Source organism: Scardinius erythrophthalmus (genome assembly GCF_964197995.2).
Source record: "Scardinius erythrophthalmus genome assembly, chromosome: 18".
Taxonomy (NCBI): Eukaryota; Metazoa; Chordata; class Actinopteri; order Cypriniformes; family Leuciscidae; genus Scardinius; species Scardinius erythrophthalmus.
Genome location: NC_138238.1, coordinates 14,857,248 through 14,877,146, shown reverse-complemented (window position 1 = coordinate 14,877,146; position 19,899 = coordinate 14,857,248). Strand labels below are relative to the sequence as shown.

General features: G+C 38.7%; 1 protein-coding gene across 10 annotated transcripts in view; it reads left to right on the top strand.

Annotated features, from left to right (window-relative positions):
- nrxn1a (neurexin 1a) overlaps positions 1 to 19,899 on the top strand; it is a gene marked incomplete at both ends in the record, with an annotated part of 174,427 nt that overhangs the window by 100,985 nt on the left and 53,543 nt on the right. For 7 of the 10 annotated variants that reach the window (XM_081393712.1, XM_081393713.1, XM_081393709.1 and 4 more), the window contains 5 exons: positions 6,117 to 6,239; positions 7,850 to 8,231; positions 8,326 to 8,516; positions 9,126 to 9,299; positions 14,592 to 14,711. In XM_081393712.1, the coding sequence (XP_081249838.1) occupies positions 6,117 to 6,239; positions 7,850 to 8,231; positions 8,326 to 8,516; positions 9,126 to 9,299; positions 14,592 to 14,711 (990 nt within the window). Of the gene's footprint in view, positions 1 to 6,116; positions 6,240 to 7,849; positions 8,232 to 8,325; positions 8,517 to 9,125; positions 9,312 to 10,859; positions 10,887 to 14,591; positions 14,712 to 19,899 lie in introns of all 10 variants that reach the window. The other 3 variants (XM_081393711.1, XM_081393705.1, XM_081393710.1) reach the window with 3 other exon arrangements.

The window sequence follows — 19,899 nt, the reverse complement described above, 5'->3', positions numbered from 1 at the left end:
CCCCGAACTTTTTAAAAATAGCATACGCACATAAAAACAGAGTACAGTTGTCCTCATCATTCTGCTCTTGTTCTGAAAGACAGAGGTGACTCACAGTGTGTATTTAATCCTTCAAATATTTGATTACACATTGTGTCATGTATGCTTAGACAGATAAAGACTGTAGCTCGACTACGCAATAACCTGCTGTAGCTCAATTATAACTGTCAGTGTAAATGCTCAGAGAGATGGACTGCACATAGGAGAGATTCACAAAGGATGGATTCTTGATTAAAAATGGCTAGACAGACCACAGAGGAATGGAACAGAATATGTTTATAGGTGCATTAACTTCCATGCACCAGATGGACTGAATATATTTGAGATGCTTATGTCATCCCCAGAATTATCTGATCCAGTCCATATTTTTAAAATGGACATTGATCTGACATGCAGCATATCAAAAGTTGAACTATATGTTTCAAAAATAGCACAGGTGAAATGCAAGAACACACAAATCCTTGCATGTCCCCTAACAGAAGATCTCATGAACAAACTCCAGCCTGATTATTTAATAACACCTTGTGCAGAAGCGCATTTACCGACGACAAGGGGACGACATTTCGATGCATTCAGAGCATCCTTTACTAGAATCAAGAGATTCATGTGAATTCAAAAGGACCTCATTTCTCTGAAACAGCCTCCCCCATAAATATGCAGTAGGGTTGCCATTTGCTGAACGGTAGTGTTCATAAATATGCAGTGGCGATGCTCCTGTTTAATTTGTGATGCAGATAGAACGGCGGACAGGGTGAATAGCAATGCTAGCCCTCCGAGCCTGATCTCACTGTGTTTGTTTGTCTGTTTTTACTGATCGTTACATGGTGTGGCTGACTGTATAAGTCTCACATTGTGAGTCCAATATGAATAGTATTAAAATGCCATTTACTTACTGTATTAAGGTCCCACAATCTCAGCTCTAACCTGGCCTAATTTCTGAGTGATAGAGCAGATGGTCACATCATAATGTCCCCCATTCCATCACAGCCTCAGTATCCCAGTTTGCCGCAGTTATGTTCAGATCTGGGCAGGATGGATGACTTTGTTTGAACCACTGGGCATCGGACCCGAAGCCTTTTATCCCACATGATTGGCTCTTTAAATGATTTGTTGCTTCCTGATGAAGGCCCAATTTTGTCTCCGAAAGCGAGCCATCAGGAGTCCCAGGGGTTCGAGTGGATACTCTGTCCTCTCAACAACTCATTTGTGTACCAAATGTATGTGCTTTTACCCCAATGGGACTAGCATTCTGGTGACGTTCAGTAAAGTTAACAGAACATTCTCACCTGAATCTATTCCTAGGAGGGTTGTGGGGAGAACTGTTGAAATGGGCCCAAGCCATCAAGCACTCACCTTCACGAAGCACAGTGTCTTGTTGATTGCACTGGGTGTTTTGGCATTGAAGAAGCAAAACAGCTCTCGCTTGACGATGTGCGAAACACAAAGATGCCGGGAGCTGTCAGGATCCTCCACATGTCCCTCACAGTTGGGCATCTACCCACACAGTAAGGAGCCTTGGGAGATAATTATACACAACTACTTATGAACAGAGAGGAAGTTGGAAAAGGTGTGAATGGTCCCATGAAAACCACAGGAACCAATTCCACATCGATAGTGAAGAAGGAAGCCTGGATATTTCTGACGAGTGGTTTGTCACCCGTCGATACAGGTTGGGTAAGAGGTCTCGTAAACAAATCAGAAATGGAAACGTTTCGCACGGTAGTCCCCTGCAGGGAGTTTACCTTTAACACAACACACAGAAGAAGAGTCTGACTCTGCTGTGTGCTGCTTGTTTACATTCAGTTATTTCAATTTACAAGTCACTCAGAAAGCGGATTTTTTTCCAGAACGTTTATCAACAGTGTCATTCATTTTGAGTTTATTGCATTTTTTCCCCTCGGAGGAACTGAAAGGGAAACCGTATCAGTTTGATAAATGTGTGCATCAGAAACAGGGTGGCCATCACAGGTTTGGTGTCAGTACGATTTTTTGATATAGCCTGTCCCCCGGTTCCACAGACAAGGCTTAAGCCTATAGTCCCAGAATAAAATGCATTATTGAACTGTTTAACTGAAAGCAACTTGCACTGACATATCTTAAAATATATATCGGTGTCATTGTTTTGTCTCAAGATGCACACCAGTAATGTTTTTCTAAGGCACGTTTATAAAAGCTACTTAAATGTCCTAATTAAACTAAGGCCTAATTCTGGCTTAATCTAAGCCCTGTCTGTGAAACCGGGCCTGAATTTCTTTAAAGAAATCAATACTTTTATTTAGCAAGGATGCATTAAATTGATCAAAAGTGACAGCAACGACATTTATGTTACATAAGAATCTATTTCAAATAAATGCTGTTCTTTTGAACTTTCTATTCATCAAAGATTCTTCAACAAACAAATATTATGGTTTCCACAAAAAATATTAAGCAGCAACTGTTTTCAACTGACAATAAGAAACTTTTATTGAGCTCCAAATTATCATATTAGAATTATTTCTGAAGGATCATGTGACACTGAAGACTGGAGTAATGATGCCGAAAACTCAGCTTTGCATCACAGGAATACATTTTATTTTTAAATGTATTAAAATAGACAAACAGTTCTTTTAAACTCTAATAATAAAATAATTCACAATATTACAATTTTACGGTATTATTGATCAAATGAATGCAGTCTTAGAGAGCATAAAAGACATTAAGCATTAAAAACAGGGCATTGATGGCAGCCATTTTCTTTTTTCCTAGCAAATTTGAAGAAATAAAATAAACACACACACACACTCTTAGGAAGTGAAAAGAAAGCCTTTGCATTTTTGGTAAATTTAAGAAACAGGCCATGGATGGTGGCCATTTTGTTTTTTCAAGCACATGTAGGCGTTCATAGATTTTTAAGTCAATTCAACCCTCAAAATATATGGTGATATCTGTCTTGTTGCATCTTTTTTTTTTGTGCTCGAGGACACGGCTTCTTATTGTTTGTATCTATGTCAAAAAGACAGAATCAGGGATTCTGACCAAAAGGAGATGTATTATTTAATCTCCCGTGGTGAAACAGAAGCAGGGGCTTTTCATGTTTGAACAGCCTGCTATTGTGCAGCCTCAACTCTTGTTTTTTGTATCCTCATTAATTATCTGTGCCAGCCATTGCTACTCCTGTCATTGGTGTGTGTGTGTGTGTGTGTGTGTGTGTGTGTGTGTGTGTGTGTGTGTGTGTGTGTGTGTGTGTGTGTGTGTGTGTGTGTGTGTGTGTGTGTGTGTGTGTGTGTGTGTGTGTGTTTATGAGCGTTGTTCTTCTTCTGACACGAAGAACAAGCCGTTGCCAATTAGGGACTCTGCCTCCCCCAGGGTGACAGTGTGTTCAACCAAGAGAGTGCTGTCACATCAGCTCATGGGTTGTTAATATGGTCTGAGTGTCAGCAGGATGAAAGATGTATATTTAGAAACCAGTGGGGTCACTATACGCTCTTGGCTAAATCAAGCTATAGGTTGAGAGCAGCATTTTGGCTAGTTAGAGGTTTGCACTTCAGGGATCCATATTTCCACCTTGGGTCTCTGACATTTATAGTTTCACCATCGAAATGGTTCGGCTGTTCGGATTTTGATGACCTTTAAATTATTTTCTATAAAAACTGCTTCATACGACAGAATGAAATGTGAGGCGTATTGGTTTAAGGTTGTAGTTTTATGTTATGGTTATTTATCATGCTGTGATTTGAAAGTTAATGTTTTAACCTGCTCTGCACCATGAACAACAAAAAAGACAGTTTCCTCCTGTTTGAATTATGATTTAGCAGAACATTTCCTTTTATTATCAGTTACCATAATTCCTAATAAATTAAACCCCTCACACACATGGGTGGTCGCGGACAGGTGCGGAGGACACAGTCAATACCAGTGTCAGAATTGTATTTTATTATAAAGGCAAGGGTCAATATTTGCCTCTTTGAATTGATCTTCAGCGGCATTTTTTTACCTTTATTTTGTACTTGTAAATGTTTACCTACCATACATATTTTTTAACTCACAGTATGCCATCTTGAACCAATGTATAATAAATATAAAGAATAAAATTATATAAATATATAAAAATGTAAGGTAAAGAGTAATTACCTATAAAAAAAGATGTGTGTGTATGTATATATGTATGTATGTATATATATATATATATTATTTTTATATATATATATATATATATATATATATATATACTGTATATATATATTATTTTTAAATGTCTATGGCATTTTTGTCACTTTAAACAGCATATTATTTATATTATATCCTCATTTTCTTTGTTTTTCTATTTTTTACCCTCGCATTTAAAACATCTTCAGCATTTCTGTGACATTTGATAGCATTTTTGCCCTGGTTAATTTCTGACCCTGGCTGATACATTGTGAAAAATAGAAAAATGTAGCTGTAACACATCCATATTTTAAATTTGTCAGACGATCAAAGAGTTTGTAAAATGACTTTAGCATTGCTGATTAGTCAGTCCCAGTAGAGCTGAATTACTGTGTCCTCAATATGAAGATCGTCCTGTCTCAAAATGGCTGCCTGCGCTTGTTTCACATGGGTATCGTTCTCAGCTGGATGAGCTAGATATCAATGCATCTCATCTCTCCTGGCCTAGATGAGTGTGTGTGTGTGTGTGTGTGTGTGTGTGTGTGTGTGTGTGTGTGTGTGTGTGTGTGCGCGTCTAGTCTGTGTTCTCCTGCTAGCCCTGTCCTGTCAGAGCTCTCTATCCAGCCTCTGCCCACCTCTGTCTTATTTAACTCTGCCCTCTCTCTCCACCCTGGGAGATGAGAATCAAAGTGACCGGACACACGCAACCATCTGCCCCAGTTCCATGGCAACAAGCTGCCCTCCCAGACAGAGGGAGAGGCTTTTTGTCTTTGCTGCTTGCGAGTTTATCTGAACACTCCTTCCTAATAAAGGCATAGCAGCCGTGGACCTTTAGCTGTCTCTCCAGCTGTCCAATCACACGCTGTTACCTTTTCACATATATCCTTTGTGCAGCGATGGTCAGAGGCCTAAAAAAAGCACATGTCATGTCTTGTATATTGCCGGAGGCTTAATAGTGCTGCCCCTTAGTGTTTCCTCTCAGTGGTGGCTTTTTCTTAGATCTGCAGAGATTCCTTTAGGTGGCGTTGTTGTGCAGTCTGAGACCTTACATGCTGCTGCTTTTCTTTCCCTCAGAGCTGGCTGATCTGGATTCATAGTAATTGAGAGGAGGGAGGGATAGAAAATCGATTGGGAGCCTGGCAGTTCTTTAATGGCAACTCTTTTTACCTGTTATCAAGTGAGATGGGCTGCAGGGGCCCCTGACAATGACACGCTGCCCTCTTAGCGGCAGTCTGACTGATGAGGAGAGACAACGACGTGTCAAAGAGAGCCAGAGCGGCTGAAATCACAAGGCCTGCAGGCTCCTCTTCGCACGCTCTGATCATCTAGTGGAAGCTCGATTGGAGCCCGGAGGTCCTGGGGCCCCGTCGAACACGACGCACGTGTTCACGGGACAAGGGGGAGGCTCTACAGCCGAGAAATTGCTTTCTCGAATTGAGTTTACAGTCTGTAGGTTTTTTGGATGTGCTTCCTAAACCGCTCAGGAATTGTAAGGACGTGAGAAGCATATGCAGCCGAACATCACTCGACTGAAATAACAGACGCAGGTCGGTTTCCTCAAGGAGGGCCGTCATAAAAAACAGATGAATGGCTCCATCTGGTGGCGGAAGTGGGATAAAACAGTTGAGTTCACTTCATGTATTGTATGCTAACAAATCGTTTTTTTGTTGTTGTTTTTTTTAAAAGGGAGACCGAATTCATTACAGGGCTGGCCACAAGACCACAGGACATTCAGTACATAGAACAAAATGTGTGAATGTGATGTTTGACAGAATCATTTCCTCTGCTGTTTATCTATGAACCCTCTTTTCTTTTTCTCTACATGGATATCAGTCACCTCTCTACACCCCCTTTTTTAGTTTATCCCGTTTCACAACCCCTTGCTTCCTCTGTCTCTCTATCACTCTCTGTCTTTCTACCTTCTGTTAACCGCTGTGTGGGACATGTTATAGGTAAAGGTCCAGAGACCATATTTGCGGGCCAGAACTTGAATGACAACGAATGGCACACAGTTCGTGTCGTCAGAAGAGGCAAAAGTCTGAAGCTAATGGTGGATGACCTGCAGCCATCTGAAGGTACATCATACTCTCAAGTATTTGAGTTTGATAATGAGCATCCTATGCCCTTTAGAGCACTTGAAGTGGATAGATTAAAGTGTGCAGAGCGTTATTGTCTGACCCTATACGAACATATACGTCACCGATACTTTGTTTTGGATTAAAACGTTAACTTAAATTAACATAACAAAATTCAAGATTGCTATGGCCAAAAAAAAAATTCAAATATGACCTCTTTTGCGTCTCTGATAAAAAAATGTTTTTTACTTGGATTATGAAAATATGTAAATATTTCTTGCTATATGGATGTATAAAAAATTATATGCACTACCATTTCAAAGTTTGGGGTGATTTATTTGATGGACAAAATATATATATATATTTTTTTTTTAAATGTAATTTATTCATGTGACAGCAAAGCTGAATTTTCAGCAGCCATTACTCCAGTCTTCACTATTAATGTACAGTCTTTACTGTCACTTTTGATAAATGTAATGCATTCTTGATGAATACAAGTATTTATTTCTAATTACAACACTTACCCTGAACTTTTGAACAGTCGTGTAATTTAACCAATATAAATTATATCAAATATGTAATGCTTTCCTTGTTGATATAGTCCTTAGGTGTATGTAAGATTAAAACAAAACTCACCTGTGACTTCAAAATATGTAACCACAGGTATTTTATATGTATATAAATTGATTTATATAAAATAATAAATCATTTCTTTGTTGATATAGTTTCTGGGTGTAAGAGAGAGTTTTAAAATCCCATGTAAGATAAACTAACCACCTGTAGTTTGAAGAAGAATGAATGGGACACCCAGCATTTCATGATCATAATTATTTCCTTTAAGTAATCATTGCACTTTGCTAATAGTCTTATGAAAGAGCCGTTCATGAAGGGATTGAGTGGCTCACTTTCCAATAGCCTTCCCTCAGTGCTCCTCAAGGGGCAAAAACACCTTTTGCTATTTGCCCAGTAAATTAACGTCAAATGAAAAAGGTAGTGCTTTTCCACAGTGCAGTACAATCCTCTTTAGTTTCTTGCTGAACTTACTAGTGTGTAGTCGACACTTTGAAATATACTTGGTGTTTTCTTTAATGCTGTTGCTTTCGGAGACCAAACCACTGAGGGAATACATTATACTCACATAACGTTCCTGATTTTAGAGTCAAAGAGCTTTCTCTTGGGAAGCTTTAAAAGAGGTTTTTAAAATATTTAAAGCCCTCTTTCTCTTCCACTGGTTTACAGAAATATGAAGTTCACATTTTTTCCTTCAAATTGCCTGAAATACTTCTGACATTCTTACAACTCTTTATGCTTTCGTGTTTTCAAGTCTCTGATGTTTGTTAAAAATCTCAATTTGCTGCAGTAGATTTGAGATGACCCACTTGACAACGCTGCGGCCCTGTCCTGAATAGCGCACTTTATATGTACATGTGGTCTTGCCATGGCTTGTACGTGTCTGTCAAGCCCACAAGACCGTATCACGTCCCATTTGTCTCGACTGTATATGTATTCAGCATTACGTCACTCTTTGGGGGGTAGTTGGGACAGGGCCTGTGTTTTGACACATACCCATTCCTGTATTAAATCTGTTTTCGATTATTCGCCTTGGTAAGGTCAAATCACGGGGGACCACACGCAGCTGGAGTTCCACAATGTGGAGACGGGCATCGTTACAGAGAAGCGGTACATGCCCGCCGTGCCCTCCAACTTCATTGGACACCTGCAGGGTCTGTCCTTCAATGGCATGTCCTACATTGACCTGTGCAAGAACGGCGACATTGACTACTGCGAATTGAACGCCATGATCGGCTACAGGAGCATCGTGGCAGATCCGGTTACCTTCAAGTCTCGCTCTAGCTACGTGACCTTGCCCACCCTGCAGGCCTATTACTCCATGCACTTGTTCTTCCAGTTTAAGACCACTTCACCAGATGGGCTCGTCCTGTACAACCGAGGAGATGGCAATGACTTTATAGTAGTAGAGCTGGTAAAAGGGTAAGCTAAATTCATTTTTAATGTGCCACGTTTGATACATTTAGAACGTGTGATAAGTTCTTCACTGAATGTTTTCATGACTGTTTGCATGCAGATATCTCCATTATGTGTCAGACCTGGGAAATGGAGCTCATCTCATCAAGGGAAATTCCAACACACCTCTGAATGACAATCACTGGCACAATGTGATGATCTCAAGAGACACAAACAACCTTCACACAGTTAAAATAGACACCAAAATCACCACACAGACTACCATGGGAGCCAAGAACCTGGATCTGAAAGGTACTTTTGATATTTTCTTTGATTTCAACTGATCATTTAAGCTGAACTAGATGCAATAATTATATTATATGATATTATATTATATTGGGTGTAGACTACCATTCAAAAGTTTGGGATCTGTAAGATATTTTCAATGTTTTTTCAAGAAGTCTCCTGGCTTCAGCAGCCATTAGTCCAATCTTCAGTGTCATATAATCTTTCAGAAATCATTCTAATATGTTGGTTTTGTTAGAGTTTTTCAGGATTCTTTGGTTAATATAAAGTTTGAAAGAACAGCATTTGAAAAAAAAAAAAAAATATATATATATATATATATATATATATATATATATATATATCATTGTTACGTTTGATCAATTTAATGCATCCTTGCTGAATGAAAGTATGGAAGAAAAAAAAAACTTGCTGACCCCAAACCTTTGAACGGTAGTGTATGTGTTATTTACCTTAGTGCCAAGTTGTATTCACATGTTGTGTACTGCAATAAACAAAAGGACCAGCAGGGGGAAGTGGTGTACCTTTTCTATGGATATTTACAAAACATGCTCCCCTGATAGTTGAAATGAAAAGACATTGTTAGTCAGAGCATAATATTTCCTGTCTCTACAGGTGATTTGTATGTGGGAGGTGTGGCCAAAGAGATGTATAAGGACTTGCCAAAGCTGGTGCATTCTAAAGAGGGCTTCCAGGGCTGCTTGGCATCTGTGGACCTGAACGGCCGTTTGCCAGACCTGCTGTCAGACGCACTGTCCAACGCCGGCCAGGTGGAGAGAGGATGCGAAGGTGAGGAAAACGGTATGAATGGCACAGACACAAAGCCGGCTTAGTGCGGTCCTTCGCTAGATGACTGCAATCTCCAATCCTTGTCTCATATCATGCACTCCTGTTCATCCTCTCTGCTTCTTGTTCTCTTCACTATCTGTTTTGTGTTTTCTTCATGTTGGGCCAGTTTTAACAGGTGTCAGGCTTCTGTGTTCTTTTCCACTGTTGGAAACTGGTGTAGATTAGGGGTGAACGATACGGACATGTCCCTAGCTATGTCAAGAGACCTTGTGTTTTCCCCAAGCTATAACTGTGATGAAGCTGAATATATGAGAGTAAAGAGACTGGTTATTGCCAGTTTGTTAGTAGCATATTAATTAGGGCTAGAATCTTTTTTTCATCAAAGCACAGAAAGATATAAAGGCGAAGCACAACTGAGAATGGCCCTTTGGACGGTTGCGAAAGGCTAGCAAAAATAGCCTATTTTGTTTTCTGTCCTTAAAAGATGAATTGAAGTCAAATTGAATGCAGTTTATTCATTGTTAAAAGGAAAAACTCTTTAAAATGGGAATATAAGAATAATCATCTCTACAGATTTACTAATAGAGATATTGTGCTTTTTGAAAGTACATTTTTTAACTGATTTCTGGCTCAACCCTTCAAAAAAATGAAGGGTTGCCACAAAAATACTAAGCAGCACAGCTGTTTTCAACATTGATAATAATAAGAACTTATTCTTGAGCACCAAATCAGCATATTAGAATGATTTCTGAAGGATCATGTGACACTGAAGACTGGAGTAATGATGCTGAAAATTCAGCTTTGCATCACAGAAATAAAATCAAATTTAAAACATATTCAAAAAGAAAACGGTTCATTTAAATTGTAATAATGTTTCACAATATTTCAGTTTTTACTGTATTTTTTATCAAATAAATGCAGCCTTGGTGAGCGTTCTTTCAAAACATTAATTAAAAGAATGCATCAAATCAAAACAAAAGCAGCAGCAGACTGCTATTATTTTTAAATAAATGTTTTTAATAAATCTTAACTACAGTCTAACTATAACCCTACTACTAAAATAAAACCTATTTGCTACATTTCCTGGAACACTTTTCAGCAATTTAGTCTGAAAGTATGACAAAATACACACACATATAGTGCTTATATCCATCAGAATATTTAATTGTAAAAGAGTCTCTGATATTTGCTAAGAACCACAAGATTAAAAGTGCATATAAACCTTTGATTATGAATACATATATACATTTTTAGTGAAAACATTTTGAGGTCACATTTAAGAAATGATCATGGCTGAAAAAATGTCCTTCTGTTCAAACCAAACCTACGCCTACTGGTTTTTATCATGTCTGTTCCTGATTTTTGTTGTTGTCATCTCTAATTCCACCTCTCTTCTTCCCTGGGTCTCTGTCTACTTTCATCTACTTTCCATATTTCCTCTCTCTGTTCCCTTACATTTTAACAACTTAATTTGTTATAATCACAGACATTCCAGTGCCTCTACTAACATCTTTTATATTTTGTTTTGTTTTGTTTTCTTATTCGTTTGGCTGACAAAAGTTGCATTGCTGAAAGCTGACTTGCAAGGTAGATAGCCATATGTGTGTCTTAACCGATGCCCCCTCCTCCCCTCCTCCAGTGTGACCGTCTGATGTCGTAGATAACCTTTAGATAACCAGCAGCCGGTCTAGTAACTCCATCACCGTAAATACAAGCACAGTCCGCACACCTTGTATTTACAGCCCCCCGCTCTTAAAATGTCTCAGAGTGTCCTGTGTCATAGTTTTCCCTCACTTACCTGTCACTTCTCTTTTCATTGGAGCGTACATCTGTTCTGTGGTTTACTGGAGGCATGCGTCCCCCCTTCCCTGTTTCGACAGTGCCCCCCCACCCACCCACTGCATGCAGTCTTAACTCCTTCCACACAAAAAAATAAAATAAAATGCGACGGAAATAGTCTGTAGCCTTTACCCCCGATAAAGGCCTTAAAACTAGATGGAATTTCCCAAGCGGTTAGGGAATCTCTCCCGTGAGTTGGAAGCCAGATTACTCCGCTCAGATACATAACACTTGGTTTGAGAGAATCTCGTCGGGGGAATGAGCCAACCCTCTGTTTCTCTGCCCAAGACTTTAAATGAGCTTCGCTCAGACAGATCAGGTGAGACAGGAGGAGTGGCGCTCATCTGGATTGCACCGGCGGCTGTCGTAGAGCTTTCTCTCTCTCCTCCTCCTCCTCCCTGCCAGACTCGCTTCACTTCCGAGTCAAGTGGCCAAGCCGCAAATGTGCGACTGATTGGCCAAATGGCTGAGTGATGGAGAGGAGGGAGCGTTTGAGGGCCAGGGGCCTGTTTTACATGCCGGCTGAAGTAATGAGAGAAATGAGAACAGAAGTGTTTCCGCAGGCTGTAATATGCCTGGCCCGTCGCCCCGTCGCTTCGCTTCTGTAGGCCGAACACAAAATGAGCTGTTCCAGACGGCCCCCATTTATCTTACAGCCCCGAGTCCCCAGGGAGTGCTGCTGCTTTAAACTCACCTCAGCAATACTAGGAGCAGATGTTATTATCGCACGGGGCCTGTATTATTACTGCAGCCAATACACTGCGCATTACCGCCAATGCTACTCTGTCACAGCCTCTGGTGCAATGCTTGGATTGCACTTTAAAATCAAGTCTCCTGTCCACATTTAATGTCTTCTTGAGTAATGAGACCGATTAAAGGTGCACTCAGTGATTTGTTTTTTTTTTTTATCTTGTTGTAAAAAAAAAAAGTTTTATACTTAAAGAAATTAATAACACTTTTTAAAGGAACACGCCGACTTTTTGGGACTTTAGCTTATTCACCGTATCCCCCAGAGTTAGATAAGTCCATACATACCCTTTTCATCTCCGTGCGTGACGTAACTCTGTCTGACGCACCCACCGCTAGCCTAGCTTAGCACAAAGACTGGAGGTATGTGACCTTGGTATGTGGCATGAGATATGTGGGTGTGTGATTTGCTCGCAGCACCTGAGAAGCCCCGTGGTGAGGAGCAGAGAGTTCGCTCAGAGTTGGAGTAAATCACTCCGCAGAAGTAGCAGTGCTTCGCCTTCTGAGAATATAGTTCCCAGTATTTATACGGTTAGAAGATGGCTGTGTCTCATGTGACCTTGTTTTTGTACACGTTGTGACTAAACAAATCACAGCATGTAAATAAGAAAATGTTGGCGTTATTTTGTCAATTATTGGGAGCAGTATGCTAGCTGGAGCCGTTTACCTCCAGTCTTTGTGCTAAGCTAGGCTAGCCGTAGGTGCGTCAGACAGAGTTACGGCACACACGGAGATGAAAATGGTATGTATGGACTTATCTAACTCTGGGGGATACGGTGAATAAGCTAAAGTCCCAAAGAGATCCTTATAAGACATGTTGAGATCCATTTATTTTGGTAACCTCCCTATTATTATATACTTTTACTTGTGGAATAAGTTAATCATGACCAGTGTTGGGGGTCACGCATTACAAGTAATTACGTAATCAGATTACTTTTTCAAGGTAGCGAGTAAAGTAACGCATTACTTTTAAATTTACTACACAATATCAGTTCATTTTTCAAATAAGTAGTGCAAGTTACTTTGTTTTCTCATTTATTGACCTCTACTGTACAGTTGTAAATTTGCATTTCCTTCAGTCTGAGGATTATTCATTTAACTTTTGGTGTCAAAGGGCCTTTAGAATAGAACTTTAGTTTTTTCTGTTATTAAAAAACAAGCAAGCAAGCCCAGCCTAGGTGAGAAAAAGTAACGCATTACTTTCCATAAAAAGTTACTAAGTAATGCGATTAGTTACTTTTTTAGGGAGTAAAATAATACAGTAACAAAATAATACTTTTTTTATTAAAGAAATTAATATTAAAATTCAGCTAGGATAGATTAAATTGATCAAAATTGACAGTAAATATGTTTATAGTGTTAAGAAAGATTTATATTTCAAATAAATCCTGAAAAAAAAAACGGCTTCCACCAAAATTTCAAGCAGCACAACTGTTTTCAATGTTGATAAAATGATAGTATTATGAAATATTTCTTGACCACAAAATCCGCATATTAGGGTGATTTCTAAAGGATCATGTGACACTGAAGAGTCACTGGACTAAATTACCTTTTGAAATATATTAAAACATAAAACAATTATTTTTTTATTTTATTAAATTTTAATATTTCAATAAATGTAATATTTCAGTTTTATATATATATATATATATATATATATATGTGTGTGTGTGTGTTTTTTTTTTTTTTTTACAGTTTTTATTAAATAAATCCAGCCTGGGTGAGCATAAGAAACTTCTTGCAAAAATATTTAAAAAAAATGTACCCGCTCCCAAAAATGTTTACGGTAGTGTACATCTAAACCACTAGGTGTCAGTATAAGTCTAACACGGAAGTCACAGTGTCACAGCTAACATCATGTGTCATTGTCAACATACTCTAAAGGTGATGATACACAGGGCAACTTTTTTAGCAATGTTGCTGGGCAATGTTGCCGCCAACGGGCAACCAGGTGAGACACAGGGCCCACGACCGATCTAAATTATCCAGATAGAAATGTATTGCCCATTTTCAATGGGAAAGTGCCCAAGCAACAATCGCTCGGCAAGATTACCCAGCAACATTGCTCAAAAAGTTGCCCTGTTTATCATCACCTTCAGTGTGTCCAGATTGTATTAATACCAAACATATGCATCATTCAAAAATTTACTTTTTAACGGTCATGAAGTAAGTTCATTAAATGCAGTACATACTCAGACAGTATGGGTTTTCGGATGCTGTCTTATTATCCAGTGCAACATAAACAAAATAAAAAATTACTGAGTGTACCTTATAAGCCCTGTTTTGTACAGGAATTTATTTAGGGATCACCATGGTTTAAATGACAAGATAATGACATAAAGTAAGCTAAAATAAGCACACTCATTATGCTATATGTAATCACATTGAAATAGGAAAGATTTATATGTTTTTCTTTTACAGTAATATTTGAATGTAACACATTTTTGTGCATTTTGAATATATGTGTATTGTATTTCCTTCGCCTAATTCAGATCCCTAAAGAGTTTTAAAACAAAAGATTTTGGTTTTTCATCTATGGTGAGTGAGCAGATGGGATGGTTCTGTGTGGCTGTTTCATCTGCAATAAAAGCCTTTCACTAGTCTGGATTTTATGTTGTAAGAGGCCTGTTAATTTATATACCCCTCTCTTTTTTTCCTGTCTGTTTGTTTCTCTCTCTCTCTCTACTCTGTCATCGTTCTCTTCAGGCCCAAGCACTACCTGTCAAGAGGATTCCTGCTCCAATCAGGGCGTGTGTCTGCAGCAGTGGGAGGGCTTCAGTTGCGACTGCAGCATGACATCATTTGGAGGGCCGCTCTGCAATGACCGTGAGTCTATCACCTCTCCTGCTTTTCAACTACTGTAGAAAAACCCAATGCACTGATCCACAATCACCCAAATTAGTTTTTCAGTGGATGAGAGCACTTGTGCTGCTATTATTAATGGGATTCTTAAAACATCAGTCAGTTTGATGGCTATTATATTTTTGGAAAATGGTACTGAATATGTAAACTGACAAAAATAAACACGGACCATTTTATATTCAAACCTCATGCACTATACTTAATACAAAGATTGAGATCAAAAGATATGAGATTCTACTGATGCATCAGATGTGACATGCCATATTGAATTAATAAGATGGAATCTCAGTGACCCTTAGAAAGTGAATACTAGCATACTGTGTACTGCATACTACACACAATACACCACACTCTCCCAGTACAATACTGTGCAATTAGTATGTGTATGCATTTTGAGCAATAACATTTCAGATTTTAAAAAGTAGTTAGCTACATTGTCACATAGCCTATTCAGAGAGCAAGTCCAGTTATCATCTCAAAGTAAAAACGGTTTTGCATTTGTAAAAAACCCTGTGTTGCATAATAACAATGTTTATTTTATTTTTGCTTTTAAGATAAAAGCATGGCTGATATTAACTACGGTTTATTTGTCACACCCAGTGTGTATTTGAAATCTTTGCAGCCAATATACACATTAGCAAATATAAAAGACCATCCTGTTTAATGCATACAGGAAAATCTACCATAATAATCTTACTATAGATTATATATGTAGTGATCATACTGTACAGGAAACTGTGTTTTTTTATTTCAAGATGATAACTTATTCAAGATGCAACATGGATGAGATTATGTGACAATGTTGGTACTTAAGAGTATTGTTTCATTTACTATTTTTAAAGGCAAAGTGCTGTGTAGTATATGAGTTAGTATTCCTTTGTGAACGTAGTCATATTGGCCCTCATTTATCAATCTTGCGTAGAAATAGGCGTATATATTGGCGTAAGATTATGCTTACACTCCTCTCATCGCCTGATTTATGAAGCTGTGCGTACCTTTGAAATTCTGGTGTACGCAATACCTGCCCTTGATAAATGCCGCGGCTGAAAACGAGCGTCATTAGAATAACACGCCCCTATATATTCAAGTCTCCGCTCCCCCCACGCCCTCATTTTACGCCATGGACACACGGAAGACGGCAAAGAAGAGAAACTTCTTTGAGAAAGAGAAAGCGAAACCAGGGAAGTGGAAAGAAACAAAATTGATTTCTAGATTTTTATTATTATTTTTTATTATAATATTTATTATTAATGACGCTTATTGTTATTTAGAAGAAGAATGTCGTTATTATTATTATTTGTATTATTATTATTATTATTGTTTAAAATAAGAAGAATGGCATTTTTATTATTTTGTCAGTCTGAATGATTTTTTTGGTCATTGAAAGCCTTTCATTACTAAACCCAGTCCGTGCACACCTGCCGGGCCTAACCCTGGCCTAACCATCGTTTCAAAGAATAGTACAACGGCGAGCGCGTCGAGTATAAACGCCTCGTCCGTTTGGAGAGGTGCGCGCGCATTCTGCGGAGACTCGCGCTGCGGAGCTAGGCGAAAGTATAAACAAGGCTTGAATCGTCAGGTAAAGCGCACAGGCTCGCAACTGAAGGAATACATATGCCTACAATTCAAATGCTTTGGTAAATTCACACAAATTAAACATTTTAGTCCATGTTGCACAAAAATAAACACTGAAGTTTATAATTACTATGTTGTTGTTTTTTTTACAGTGGGTCATAATATATTATATCTTTTAGTATGTCAATGCGTTTTGTGGTGTTAGGAATTGTTTTTCTGCGCATTCCCGCACTCAAAACGTGCGTACACCACCTCCTGAGCAGGTGTAGGATTTGAGCGTGCCGTACGCCAACGTCCATATTGATAAATCTCAAAGTCACCGTGGTTTTGGGTGTACGCCCGGTGTACGCTGGAAATTTGGTGTACGCACTTTTGATAAATGAGGGCCATTGTGCTTACTGCATGCATACTGCCAAAATATTGCAGTCTTCTGCTACAGCACTAGAGGGGGTTAGTGGACAGTGCATAGCTGGGATCTGTACCAAGTTATATACGTCAAAAAATAGACTTAATAGACTCTTTTCATGGATATAAATGATATCTAGAGGAAACAAGTGTTCTTGGATTTGTGTGTGTGTGGGCTTTTATGAATGGGTTTGTAATATTGAGCTGTATTGCAAGAAGAGCATTGACTGAATTTGGTGTGAAAAGCCCCAGTGCTTGTTGCCTGTGAAAGTGCTGAGTGCCAGGAATCTGAAGCAGAGTGAAAGTCCTTGAGATGGTTTACGGAGAAGATCTATTACAGGCTCAAGCCATGCACAGCTAATCCATTCTGCGGGTTTGCCAAACTGATAAGAGCCCGCCTTTGTTCAGGAGGAAGAAACCACATAGACAGCTTGCATTACATCATCCGCATCCCCACACCTCGCTGGAATCCATTCAGTGTGTGTTTTTAGAAAAGAACGGGAGAAGAAGATAGGATCGCTTTTGCTACCTAATTAGAATTTTAAAGAGTTCCCCCCCATATATATATACACAGTGATATTCAGAGTGGTAAATTGGTGGATTTTCACTGTTCACATTTGTTATTGTATGTAAGCCCATGGGTTAATGATTACAGACTGAATCTTTTACTGTGCAGAGTGTGCAATTATAACAGTATATGTGCACACAATATTAATGTTCTTGCACGGTCCTATGCCCATGCGCACACAAACACACAGGCTCATTTAGATGTGTAGAAGCCCAAACCTAGTGATCATCAGGCCGTGAAGGCAGTGCAAAGAGAAAGAGGCTTTGTCTAAGCATAGTGGCAGACAGTAAAGCCTGGGATTGAGGCTCACAAGCTGTGGACATAAATGAACAAAACATTCCATCTTAAGACCTGCACTATACTTTACATACTATAGACCCATCTCTAATGCAAACTCTCCCTCACACACACACATGCACATGTGCACACTGATCATCAAGTCCCTGTAGGGGAGGGTGCAGGTTCCAGAATTAACACTTGCCACGCGCCAAATGCGAGTGAAATTGATTTCATTGTTTCTCACCAGTGACATTTTTAATGTCAATGAAATATAATACATGGTTTGATTCAATATTTTCGCAAGAACATATGAGAAAAAAGTCTTTGCATTATCCACCAAAATAAAAATATTCTCATCTTTTTGTTTGGTTCCCCTGAGAGATTAATATTATTATTATTGATATTTTGATTAGAAATAATGCAAAATATAATTTCATATCATTGTATAATTTCATATAATTTAATAAGAAAAATTTAGGCTGCTAAGTCTTAATTTTTGTATTTATGCAAGGAAAAAACAGCTACTTTAAGTTTCATAATGATGAATTATGTAATTATTAATCAATCATTCTCGTATTTTTTATAAAAATGCAGATAATATGGTTTCATGGTCTGTAAGAAATATTAGGCAGGTAAATTGTCTCTATATTCTATATTTATGCAAGAAAAAAATACTGTCTAATTTTCATAATCATACATGTAGGAATGTTTCGTTGTTAATATTGTTTTTTATAAAAAAAAAATAAAAAAAAACGGGGGAAAAAATGGTTTCAGAATTTTTTCCTCACTGGCATTTATGGCAAAAGTTAAATTTGAATGTTGGATCAGAGCATTTGTCCATTAGTCTCATCAAGCATGGACACATTTCAGATTTGTTTGTCTACTCTTGACATGAGCAGTTTGGTATGAGCTGGTTGTCAAAGAGCATTTCAGAGAACTGTAACTAGCAAGGGGAAATGGCAGAGACAAATGGCAGGGTCTTCACTGAAAGCTAAACTGATTTTCTCAGTGTGAATACAATTAATGACGCAGAGCGCATATAATAGGCGGAAGAATTACGTGATTAAAAAATGACCACAGCTATAGAGACAAATGTGAAGAGATAACGCGATTCTCACGCGAGAAATGTGATATTAAATCTGATGAATCGTTCTATTCATGACGGCAACGCACTCGTCGGTTCTCTAACCGAACACTATGTGTTTAAAGACTTGCTTCATTTTTAATTAGCTTTTGGCTTATCGGAGATCTTGTTTCTTAATAAACAACATCCAATCGGTTACTGAAGCATCATGGGTGGGGGTTGATTCTTGCTTCCTGTAATCAATGGATATATGAGAGGAATATGATTGTGGGGTTTATTATTTATTTGTTCTCTTTTCACATTGTGAATCGTTCCTCCTTTCTTTATAAAAAAAAAAGCAGGGCAGAACAACAGAACATAATAAAATTCAACACAAAAGCTGAAGTGAAACGAGAGGAAGAAAGAAAAAACAGACCTATCCACTTATTTCTCCCCTACTGTTTAAAATACTTGAAACCTTTTTTCCTCCACAGAATAGAAGCACCAGTATTAAAACATGCTCTACTTCCTTTGAATCTGCTTTTGAGGTCAGCTGAAAAAAGAAATGGATTGGCTCAAACATGTGACTGCCGGAGAACGGCGAGGGTCCTCTGCTCAAAGCGACACCCTAATTCACCATTAGGTGGCAGCCTTGTAAACAGAAAATGAAACACATGCTCATTTTGCAGGTGGGGTTCGCACATTCTTTTAATATTGCAGAGAATAATTAGCTCGCTATGAATGCGGCAGACTGGTTTCCAAATTGTTTCGTAAACCTCTGGAGCTGCGATATGATGTTTCATTATGTACAACATTGGGTATTGCTAAAGTCACAGTGATAAAATTATCTTCCAAATAGAGCAGTTTGGGCTCCTGCTGGAGTCTGTCTTTGAGCCCCTGGCGAGGCGGCTCTGATCACCCTGCTTTGTCAACTTTAATTATACAGTGCTAACAATGCTCAAAGCTGAGAGGAGGGAGAAGCAACGATCTCCTTGTGTTTGAGGAGATGACACCAGTGTCACTTTCATAGCGCCTTTCTTCACACTCCAGCTGGAGTCTCAATGGCGAAGCACACCTGCAGACTTCCTCCTATAACCCACACACGCACAACATGGGGTGCACATTAGGGAGAAGGGTGAACCTTGACACATTCACCATAGATGCTAATTTAGTATGTTCTTGTCTTTTGTTTCATTTGTTAGTGAAAAACTCACACTAACAAAACAGATTTAGGGGTTTTGACTGATAGGCTAGACTAGATT